The following is a 12,483-nucleotide window of genomic DNA, read 5'->3' on the forward strand; positions in this document are numbered from 1 at the left end:
ATCACACATGGCATCAAATTTACAGCCAACTGGAAACAACTGGGAGGAAGAAGATAAAAAATGTGGCCTGAGGAACTTGTTTCCTTTATGTAACTACTGAGTATTTGAAGTGCAAAGTTCTGGGCTTGGTGCAAAAGGAAATAATGTAAAATAAATAAATAGAAAATCATACCAGAAACGGTTAATTCATTTATTATGTTAACTTTTTTTGCACTTTTCCACTAAAAGCTTGTAAAATTGAATGTTTCTGGTTCCATTTTATTCTTCTAGCTTTACTAAAGTCACGAAGAAAGAGCACGTTTAGCTCTAGCTTCATCGTCTTCTGTCCATGAGCTAAACGCCCTGAATGATTAACATCTTTTAATGTCTTTTCTGCTGCTTGACCAACGTAAAGAAAATAAACATGAAACAGCACTTATTTACTATTTCATTTCTGAAGAACTTTACTAATTTCCAGTTTGAGTTTGTTTTAAATGTAATAGTTGTTTCTCAGGTGGAGGGATGGAAAAGATTAATAATCAACGTTTATGATAGATGAACATGCAGATGAGAACCTCTCCCTGAGACATGTACTATTACGTTTGCGTCATTCTGATGTACTTTATACTAAGTTTTTGTTTTTTTGGAAACTTAAAGATGGAAACTTTACTATGTTGGTGGTTTTTATTGTATGATAACACTACAGTGATCTTACTCTGCATTAAAAAACTGAAATCAAAAGAAATCATGAAAATGAATCCTGATAAAAATCTTTCTGAGTCTGTGTTTGCTTTGGTTTAGCCTCCATGGTAACGACCAGGACGTTTGTCCCCTTCCTGACCATGTCCGACCACAACCCTTATTTCCTAACTTTAACCTGTCATGCATCTCATCTCCACAAACATAACGACATGTGAGATGCTTAATTAATTCAACCTTAATTCAACCTTCTTTTGAATGGATGTGTACAGTTGATTAATGTTTACTAATTTATTGCAGATCATTCTGTTCTCTAAGGTGATTAACCATCTTTTTTCTTGTTCAATGCTTGTGTAACAGTCCTCTTAAATATCCTACATTAATATCCTACATTTATGATATCTCAGTGTAGCACCAACTTTTATAGATAGATAGACTTCATGATTTCCTGAACCCCTTTATGTTGGTGCCAGCCAGCCTAAAGACAAAGGAACTACTCTGTTCTTGAATGGCCCAGTCAGAGACCTGAACCCATCTCTGGAAAGACCTGAAAATGACGTCCATCAACGCTCACCATCCAACCTGATGGAACTGGAGAGGCAAATCCAGGTGTGAAACGCTTGCTGCATCATACATCATCCCCACGAAGACTCGAGGGTGTATTTGCTCTGCAGGTGCTTCTACTCAATACTGAGCAAAGGGTCTGAATACTTCTGACCATGTGATAGTGTTCATTTAGTTTTTAAATAAATATACTTAACAATTATTAAATATAATTTAATAACTGATATATATTTTTTATAAAATATATTAAAAACATATCTTCCAAAATTTTTCTTACTTAAATGGCAAACATGTCTAAAATTCAATTTTTCTGGTGAAATGCTGTGCTGTGTGTACGTAATGAGGGAAAAATCTAATGATTTGAGCAAATGGCTGTAAATTAATAGTGAAAATTTAAGGGGATCTGAATAATTTCTTTACCCGCTATCTAACTACCTATCAACAAAGACATGTTTAGCTACTATAGAGTGAAACAGACATTAGTAGCTTTCTTATAACTTAAAGCTCTGAGTAACGCTGTAGATTCACATCTACTTATGTAAGATATGTACAGATTCAAGGTGTGAGTGTGTGTTACACATGGTTTGGGACAAAGTGTCCAACCAGAATGGAATAATCCTGTTAGAGGAGCATTTAAACACATATTTTAACCTTAAATGTGACGACTTCTTTTTTCCCATTTGTGAAATGTCCAAATCCTTTCTCTTTAAGTAATGATGCTAACAGTGTAGCGCTAATAACCATTTCAACACTGATATGATTTGTTAACATCTACTTTTATTATAAAAAATAATTGTTAAACAATATTAACAAACGGAAACTATTCTAAATGAAAAAAATGACACTCTGATCCTCCACAACAATCCAAAATATAAAACAAGTGGAGTAGCATCACAAAGAATTAGCTTAGATTCTCCTAAATTAAATAAATTAAGCCTTAATTACAAAGATGTTTGCAATGCATTGATTAAGTGATGCTTTTACCAGAAAATCCCTCATTATACCAGCTAGTCAAGTAAAAAACAACAAGCTAAACAAGAAAAAATAAATACAATCAGTGGTTTATCTGCAGTAATCAGAAGTACCTCTCACCAAATAAAGCAGACAGTAAACAGATTTTACTGCTTAATATATTATTACTTAAGCTCTAAAATGCCAACCAAACAGGAGTGTTACAGTGTTTTTCCTAAAGTCTCTTATCTGCAGTTTGATGTTTCTACAAAAACACTAAAATATGTCTGACATGTTCACCGGCAGTTTCACAGAAACTAAAATCATTCCAGTGTTTGACATGGAACGTCCAACTCTGCTCTCCCAACAGGCCCTGAATCTGGTTGCCACAGCAACGCCTCAAACACCCTGCAGCGGCATTCCTTCTTTTTCACTTTTCAAAACCCTTTTCTGTCGTTTACAGCAGACCACCACCACGGCGATGACGATCCCAACCAGCAGCAAGGCGAGGAAGAACCCAGAGACAATAACGCCAAGCGAAAGCTCTGTGGAGACAAGAAATTTGACATTATTATGGGATTCAGGAGGCAGAACCTTCAGTTATCAGACCCCCCTCTGTGGAACCAGCCCCCAGTTTGGCCTAAGGAAGCAGACCCCCTCTAGCTTCAGATCAACCCTTAAACTTTACTTTTAGATGAGTCTTATAGTTTTGGCTCTGAAACCCCGATCCATCTGTTTAGTTCTGCTGCTATGCTGCCTCTTTTCTGTCCTTCTTGTTTCTGGTTCTGATGGAGGTTTTCCTTCTTGTTTCTGGTTCTGATGGAGGTTTTCCTTCCTGGTTCTGGTTGTGATGGAGGTTTAAAGAAGGTCTGTGGCTGCAGGGCTGCAGTGAGGAGTTTGGTTCTGTTTGCTGGAGGACATGAGGGTTTGGAGAACTCGTGGTTTTTCTGACCGTCTTCATTTGTGTCAGAGATGTAAGAAACTGTTTCATTGCGAATGTGTGTTCACTGTGTTGTTTAATCAATCAAAAAAACATTTTTCAGTCATAAAACTCCAGATTTAGATGGATTTTAATGAAGAACCAACACAAAGAATATCTGATGTTGGTTACCTTAGCTAGGTAATTATTGTTATGAACTGGTTTATATGAACACAGTTATAAACTGGACTGATGTGGATCACATGATGGATTTGTTTTAACTGGATTATAACTGGACTACAATGAACTGGACTGTGTTTGTAAAAGTGACTTCAGATTTATTGTGAATTGCTGTTATACAAGCAGAATTTATTTTTTCTGCTCCTGACATCTGGAACAAACTACTAGGAAACCTGAAGTCTGATCCAAACCTTAGTTCTTAACCATGTAAAGCCTGAGCCTGACCCAAGAAAAAATGGGGAGAAAACTCTATTTTTTTATCTGAAGTCTTTATTTAACCTTTTAACAAAATGAAAAAATAAATTATTATTATTATTATTATTATTATTGTGTTATAGTCCAAAATTATTGTAGTGCAAAAGGTGCCCACCAGGGGGCAGAAGACAATCAGATTGTGTCAAACTGGGTTTTAGGCAACGTTTTTACAATAAAGTGATGCAAAAGGTCTCAGAAACTATCAATTTGATCCATACGGCATTAAAGGGTTAAATCAGGCCTGAAAACTCTTTAACTTGCCATTTACATTTCAGATAAGAAGTTTTTCCTTTTCTTTTTCTTCCTAATAAATCACTTTTCTCCCATATATACATTGAAAGTGATGATGATGATGTATCCCATTGACTTCTTTTTTGTATAACCCACTGTATAATCTCTAAATTTCTTTAATTTTTTTCTAGTTTGTTTTAATTTCCACTGTCTGCAGTTTCAGTTATCTGCAGTTATCCTAACTGATAACACAGAAAAGAGACTCAGTCAGCAGAAAGTTTAGCCTGATTCAGACTCCTTGAGGAATTTCAGCTATGTGCTGTGTGCATATGCATTCACTTCCTTTGCTTTGAAGCCTTAATTACGATTTAAGTACCTTCTAATTATCTCCGTTAGCAGCATATGACTGCTTCCTCGTGAAGGTGCTGTTGTATTTCTATGAAAAATCTGATTAATTTAATGAACGACTGTTATGTGTGAGCACAGGAAGCAGTCTGAAAATGACAGGCTGGATCCTTACTGATCTTTGAGCCTGAGAATTTATGACCTAACATATGGAGGAAATCACTACTTCAGACAAGGTGGAAACTTTAAGACTTTACTCCTGTCATGATCAGTTCTGCTGTGCAAATGTGGAAAATGAGCCTGTAAAAATCTTTAATCACAACATGTCTTTTATCTGTTGTTAGAAAAACTGTTGTTTTTCATCTGGAATGAATTTACTGATGTGTTTATTTGACAGGACGTGTTGGCTCATATTTCTGCCAATAAATCTTTCTTTTCTTCTGCTTCAAGCAAGAGTTGATTTGAGAAGCAACTTCCTGTTGTTCTGTTAAACCTGTCACTCTACTGACCTGTAAGTCTGTGATTTAAAGGCTTTTAGGAGAATTTTAAAAAAGCTGTTGGCGTTGCAGAATTTCTAAGAATTTAAGAACATTTATGTTTTTACATACGGATGGCTAAATCATGCCAAATAAATATAAATTTGGAACACATTTCTGATAATACAACTGAGACGTCTTACTTTGAACTTTCCAAGCATGAAGAGTGTCAAACAAGCAAAGTTCCAGTAATATAGGAAGGACAGTCAGAAATCTCACCTTGCAAGATGGACTTATCGCTATCGGAGCACTTGGTGGTGCTGATCTCCCCCAGCTGCTTGTCGATGCTGCGGCTGGGGATGTAGGCCTGGATGTTGAAGCAGTAGCTCTCTCCTTGGTCCAGACCAGTCATTTCTATGACACTCGTCTTGGAGTTGAGGGATTTCTAAGAACAATGCAAAATAAAAACATGAAGTTTCCTTGTTCAGAGAATTTGAGGTGGATGTAGGAAATGCTACGGTTGCGTGTTGGGGAGGGAGTGGCAGGTTTATGTGTAGCTGATATCACGTTTACCTTTTGTTATGTTCGGCAAAGATTTTTGTTGAAATGTTGAAATCTACACCCTCCTAGTTGTAATACTGACCTGAACTTTATAAAGTGTCTTTGGACTGCGTGGATGCACTTTGAGTCAGATTTAGATTAAACTGAAGGAGCTCATGCATATTTTTAGAACAGTTGGGTGTAACATCTACTAACTAATATACCAATATTTTGCCAAAATCTGATCTCCTGCTAACTTTTATTTTCCTTTTGTTTTCTTTGTGTTTTTATAACTTGAAACTGGCATTCATGCTTATTATAAAAAATATAAATTTATAAAACTTTAAAAAATATAAAAAAAACTATAAACTTATAAAAAATTATTTTAAGGGGGTGTGTACCAAAAAAAAACATTATCCTTATAGTTAATATATGGGGTTTCTTCATATAAAAGAGGCCAGATCCTTACATCATGGTATTAAAGGAAAACAATTCACCTTCCCAACCAGCAAATTACTCAAAATCCATCACAGTTGGATATAAATTCATATTTTCTATTGTAATATTTACTGTTACTTACTTTTCCTGAGCTCTGGTTCTTCCGATATGTGACTTTATATTGTAGCTGGTCAGAGAAGATATCCCTGATACTCAGCTGGCGGCCATCTTTAAACACAGCTGTGAGAGGGTCAGTCACATGCAGGATGGTTTTAGTTTTGTCTTCACTCATCTCCAGCTTGAACTCAGGTTTGCCGATATCAGCTGCGGAGGAAAGAAAGGGGGAGTTTTATTCTGTTTGCTGGTAGAAAAAGAGCTTTTTGTTCATGTATTCAAATATGAAGTGTAATCCAAAAATTTGTGATCTGTCTAATAAAGATTAGGAGGTGAAAACCCAAATGAATTTTAATCCAATTTGGACCCCACATCTCTAATAAACTACACACCAATCACAGCTGATATAATTTATGGAAAAAAATTATTTTTACACAGCTTTTAGTCAAGTTTTAGATTATTTGTTAAGGTGACCAATAACCTATTGCTGAGAGCAGGTAGAGAAAAATGTTTGATTTAGCTTCTCTTAATTTAAGTGCTGCTTTTAATACTGTCGCTGATAACATCCTCCTCCAATATTTGAAGTCTTGGTTTGGAATTAAGAATTCCAATCTTAGCTTATTATGCTCATATCCTTGTAACAGAACTTTAGTCACTGAATAATTTTACATCCACAGTGGCTCTGTTGAGGTGTACCACAGGGCTCAGTCCTTAATCTCCTTCTGTTCTATACTTATATGAAACTTCTTCATCAGCTTAGTAAGAACCATAATGTAAATAACCATTTTTATGCTGATGACACCGAGTTGTACATGTGGATAAACCCACACATCCCAGCAGCTTTACAACGTTCACAGCTTGTCTTTCTGACATTAAAGTAGTACAATACAACTTTCTGAACTTAAAACTATGTGTTTCTGAGTCATTTTGATGGCAAAGTGACATTTATTTTATAAATTCCTGTAACCCCAGAGGATATTATTGGATGAAAGGAGGGGAAAAAGGGGAGAAAGGGACACAGCAAGAGATAAGACAAGAGTCAACATTGGGCTGACTTTTACTGGCTGGAGAGATCTCAGAGAAGAGATAGGATGTAAGATGGATGCTGAATTAGCCATTATTAGAGGATGCCTTACTGAGGAAAATCTGCCAACATGCAGCAGTGTTTCTTTAGATTCTTGATGGAACAAAATTTCCTTAAATTCAATTTAAAAAATCAGAATGGGCTGCACGGTGGTGTGGTGGTTAGCACCGCAGCCTCACAGCAAGGTCGCTGGTTTGAATCTCGGCTTGGCTGCGGGGAGGTTTGAACCTTGAGGGTAGTGGCCTTTCTGTGTGAAGTTTGCATGTTCTCCCCGTGTATGCGTGGGTTCTCTCCAGGTACTCCAGCTTCCTCCCACCATCCAAAGACATGTATGTTAGGTTAATTGATGACTCTAAATTCTCCCTTGGAATGTGTGTGAATGGTTGTTTGTCCCTATGTGTTGGCCCTGCGATGGATTGGTGACCTGTTCAGGTGCACCCTGCCTCTCACCTGTTAATGCTGGGATAGACTCCAGCTTACCCGCGACCCGTAATGGACTACGGTACAATGAATGAAAAAATCTGATTTTAAGGCTCAGATCAAGCATCTAGTTTAGTCTTGTTTTAACAGCTGAAATCAGGTGCTGACTTACAAAAAGTCACCAGTGCTTTTGTCTATTCTCTCCCCTTTTTGCACTCAGGTATCAGTCAGAGCTTTGTCCGTCAACCTTAGTTCATTCATAACTCATTCAAAACCCCTGTCCTTACTTCCCTTTCTTGGCTTCCTGTTAGATTTCATATTCATTTTGAAATCTTCCTGTTTACCTACAAAGCCTTAAATAGCGCTGACACACATCTCTGACTTATTGACCCAGTATGTTTCCTCCTGATCACTCAGATCCACAGATAGTGACCAGATCACATCTTGCTTCTATTACCAAAGAAAACCATGACGATGCAGATGTTGTATTTGGGCCTTCATGTTCCTTCACAGTCTGAAGTAGACGAGTCTTCCTCAGATCAGAGAAGGAAAAGAACAAGACCAGCTTGTTTCCTGTTTACTTTAGTCTCAATTACCTCGGCCAGAATTAGAAACCTGACAGTCACTGCTCCTACATTTTTCATTTCTTAAATCCAACACTTTACTGGAGAACTCTACATCCAGCTGCTGTAAGCACGCTAAACACATAACATAAAACAGGAAGTGGGTCATTGGGGGTTACCGCAAACAACGTAGATTATGATTTACCATAATTTAATCCTCATAATTTTGGTTTTCTATTTTGTCATTTGATTGCTTCATGTTTTTGCCCTTTTGGACTTCTTTTTTTCTCTTCACCATTTTACCCTGTTTCAAAAGGTCACAAATTACTTTCACTCACTCATCATAATGCTGGGAGAAACAGAAAAAGGAAATATTTTCTAAATTTATTAACAATTATGTTAAAACAAAATAAATACAGTAAAGAAAAATAAAGAAAAAAACAAATAAATTACAATAAAATTTTCAATAAATTGGTAATGATAAATAAATAATATAAAAATAAACCTATTAATGTTATTAAATAAAATAAATAAAAAGAAAGAAGGGAAAAGGCAGAAGCACTTAAAAGGGTTAAAAACCACCAAACCTCCCTGGAATAATGTGTAAATACATACGTGAGCTAAACATGTGCCAGCTCTTCTCCAACACGGATGTACCAGAGCATGAATCTGAACTTCATGTATGTCTGTATGATTGTGCTGGACTGATGCTATATCAATTCATGTTGATTCGGGATACACAGCTCATAGTACCAGAGGAACTTACTGTCTTTGTAGGGACAGAACTGTGGTGATCTGGTATGAGGGAACTCCGTGAGGTCAGACGTGACCCCCAGCGGGGGCTCCGACAGGACATCAGCTGTGTAGCAAGCCTGCAGGTCACTCAAAGACGTGGACAGATCACATTGTGTGCTGTCGGTGCGGATACAATGATAAATCCTTTGCCTGTTCGCTCCAAGTCTGCAAGAGTTTGACACAAAGTTAGACACTCCCAATGGATGGCTGATGGAGGTCAGATGGAGGCTACAGTCTAACTCACCAAACAACCATTCAGTTATGCACAGACACAATATAATAGATAAGAAGACTAAATTATATCATTTAAGATAAGAAAATGGAAACAGACAGTTTAATATGGAAACAAAGCAACTGCAAGATGTTCCAACTATGAAAAAAATCAGGAAATTGGAGCATGTATCTGAATACTGTTGGTAGTTATGCTGGATTTTTAACTTTCTGCATGAAAGCACTATTTAAAGAAATGGATTCTCATCAGTAAGCTCATTAAACAGGGACAGATTTTAGCCTAAATGTAAAATATTCCAACTGCATGGCAATACCACCTCTTAAAGGGGTTAACAAGTCAGATTATGGACTGTACTTACACCGAGTACTCCACTGTGTGGGAGTAATCAGCTGACGGCTTGGGTTGCCAGGTAAGGAAAGTTTTAAAGTTGATAGACTTCCAAGTGACATTCTCTGCTTTGGGAAAGGAGCCTGCGTATAGAGAGAGTTTGGTCAAATCAAGTATTCAGAACCATAAAATAGTGAAAATGATTTAACAGTATATAGTGACACATTCCAGGACTGTTGGTCAAAACCTGAGCTGAAACTGGCACAACAGAGGAGGTGTGTCTAATCAAAAATCGTTGATAAAAAAATTTTTCTGCATAGTTTTCACAGGACATACTGTTCTGTCACAACCACACCTGTTTGATTTAGTTTCCCTCAATGCACAAGACAAAATCCTGTTCTGATAGTAGACTTTTTTTTCTTTTTTTTTTGGAGAAGATTGTGAGATGTAAGCTGCTGAACAGACACTGCAATCAGAGCAAATGGAAATCAGGATGAATCATAAATTTAGTCCCACAGTGACTAAAAACAGAAATTGTGACAAACAGTAAGTCACGGATGAAGTGGAGGATAATCTGTGTGAACAGGACTGGACAAAATGTGGGACGTGCAGGTTTATCTTTACTCACAATAAACACATAATTTATCTAATTTTACAAAACTCAGAAAAAAGACCTTAAACCACGCTTATGTCATTACTGTGTGGAAATAAACTCCCGTGCAGCCTCTAAGCTGCAGATGGTGCTGATTTTTTTTATCATTTTTTTTATTTATTTATTTTTATTTTTTGTAGGACAATGAAAGAAAAGACTGATATTAAAGCAGAACAATGTCGCGCGCAGGTCGTTTTCAGGTTTGGCTTTCTGATTAAAAAATGGTTCAAATTTGTCCATAAAACCGTTTCAGATGCCTCTTTCTAACCAAACAGACAGAATGACGCCACTGGAAAGAAAACGATTTCCCTCCGGACTTGGACCCCGTCCTCAGTCCTCAGGGAGAAAATCCTGTGACCTGTTCACGGACACCTTCATTTTCCAGTAAATCCGCTTTTTCTCTTTACTTAAAACGATTCTCCCTCTGAAATTACACCCTTATATCTCTGTCACCTAATGGCAAAATAATAATTAGGAACGTTAGAATAAAAAGAGAAACACTAAATATTGATTTGTATTTATTTTAGCCAGATCTTTTCAAAGACACGTTTAATTGATCACACCCTGTGCGTGCTCTCCTACACATTAATCAAAAATGGATAAAAATGGATCTAATTTAACAATCCTATGTTTGCAGAGCCTAATAGGACGGTCTGATGGACTCACCGGAGACACAGCGCGTGCAGAGAAACACGATGAAGAGACAAACTGGTAGTTTCATCCTGTCAAATTAGCGGCAGCCACGGAAATATAATCCAAGTAGAAAATAAAGAATCTGTGCAGCTCAGCCTCAGCTACTGTTACCCCGCGTGGAGCGTCTGACTACAAAGTATTTCACTACAAACCACCTCTGGTTATTATAGCGATGCAATTTGTTGCAGGCAGACCTAATAAGGAGCGTCCGGCTGTGGCGTCACCGGACAGCGTTCCGTCACGCTGAGATCATTCAAGGGATTCTGACTCTTCTCTTTCATCTCAACTATTCCAGCGCGCTCAAAACCGCTCCATGATGTAATATATCACGGTTTAACAGAGAAAAGAGGGCTACCTCAACAATAACAACAACAACAACAACAATAACGTCGCTGATATAAAGATTTTCTGGATTGGCAGGGAGACTCTTTACATCTGGTTTGGTTTCCTCTCACAACTGCCTTCATATTCCACAGAAAAATTCTAAAACAAAAACAAACCTAAAGTGGTCCCTTATTCAGTGTCATGTACTGTATTTTATCGCTCTAGTAATTTATTTACACATGCGCTCGTCTGCACGCAGAGGCGGGTCTAGAAAAATATTTATGGGGGGACAAGGCACGGGTACAGACTGACAAAAAGTTGGCGCGTGTAAAATAAAACTTTTATTCTTTTTTAAATTTACTCTTTTTTAAATCAAGCACTTATTGTTATTATAAAATTTTAAAATCAACAATTATGATGATCCTGCACCGTGTATCTTTAATCACTACTGCACAAACATGTTTTCCCACATTCATAGCAAGAAAAACTTCATTTGAGCCAAATTTGTTTCTTCAGCATTTTTGCCGGGTTAACTTTGCACAATCACATCTGCTGGTTTTATGACTTTAACATCCTTCATAAAACAGAAATCAGTTTGGACAAATAAATAATTAACACCCATGTAGACATAAATGTTGCATTATGGCCAAAATGTGGTCATACTGAGATAGAGCAACATGTTACTGTACATGCTGCATTCACTTGCAAGTGGACATCTGGGGTTTACCCAGCGAAAGGCCAGTTTACACTAAATATTTGTTATAGTTTGATTGTCTATTCTTGGGGTGGTACGTTGGCTGGGTAGGTGGATGGGTGGCGGTCAGATTTTGAGGCCACACCTCAACCTGCCTGAATAGTGCATCTCTCTCATTGTGTTGAAATGCTGACACTTGAGGCTGAAATAGTCTTTCCTACATCATAACTGATTTGTTTGAACTCAGCACTCTAAGTTTCATATATCCATACAACTTATAGGTTAACACCATGTGACAGCTGCACTCAGCTGTGAAGAAACATCACATGTTAAAACATCATCATGGACTTATTTGACTGAAATGCTGAAACAAACTTATCAAGTTCAACTTCTGAACTTTCTAAATGAAGCACATAAAAGCTTTTTTACTCAGTGGAGTCGCTCTAAATGTTCTTCAAGTACAGATCTCAGATAACATGTTGACATTAATGAAACCTAGAAAGAATATTGGATTTAATTTAAGATGAATAGCTCAGAAATTGTGGTAAATTGCTTATTTATAGACACAAAACTGGTTCATCCATTGAGTTAAAAGCCTTTTTATGCTTAAATAATTCATTAACAAATGTTCAGTGGCCTAAATAACTAAGCATTCCTCTGAAAATGGCAGGTTCAAAGACGGGAAAAAAACTTTTGAGTCCTTCAGAAAACTGGAGAACTACAATTAAAGATTAATTAAAAACCAGACGTGAAGGTCTGGCTGCTTGAAAGCAAAATATACATAATAAGGGATGTCCTAACTCATCCTCCTTTAACCTGTATCATGTTTTCTTCTGTACAAAAACCTTTTATTCTTCGTTAAAAACTAAATGTGGGTTCATCCTCCAATCAGACGGTTGGTTTCCGATCCACCTCCATCTTCATGGTCCATGTGTCAAAGTGTCCTTT

General features: G+C 37.1%; 1 protein-coding gene across 2 annotated transcripts; it reads right to left on the reverse strand.

Moving 5' to 3' along the window:
- Positions 1–1,999: 1,999 nt before the first annotated feature.
- On the reverse strand, positions 2,000–10,669 carry f3a (coagulation factor IIIa). Of its 2 annotated transcripts, none has more exons than XM_041967766.1 (6): positions 10,491–10,668; positions 9,204–9,315; positions 8,585–8,778; positions 5,780–5,961; positions 4,939–5,104; positions 2,000–2,738 (listed from the first exon to the last, which is right to left on the reverse strand). In XM_041967766.1, exons 1-6 carry the CDS (start codon positions 10,543–10,545, stop codon positions 2,593–2,595), a joined length of 855 nt encoding a protein of 284 aa, XP_041823700.1. In that variant the 5' UTR covers positions 10,546–10,668; the 3' UTR covers positions 2,000–2,592. The 2 variants fall into 2 exon arrangements, with proteins under 2 accessions (XP_041823700.1, XP_041823701.1); XM_041967767.1 differs by lacking the exon at positions 2,000–2,738 and adding an exon at positions 4,326–4,830 and having other exon boundaries at positions 4,870–5,104; positions 10,491–10,669.
- Between the last annotated feature and the right edge of the window lie 1,814 nt (positions 10,670–12,483).

Source organism: Melanotaenia boesemani, chromosome 18, assembly GCF_017639745.1.
Source record: "Melanotaenia boesemani isolate fMelBoe1 chromosome 18, fMelBoe1.pri, whole genome shotgun sequence".
NCBI lineage: Eukaryota > Metazoa > Chordata > Actinopteri > Atheriniformes > Melanotaeniidae > Melanotaenia > Melanotaenia boesemani.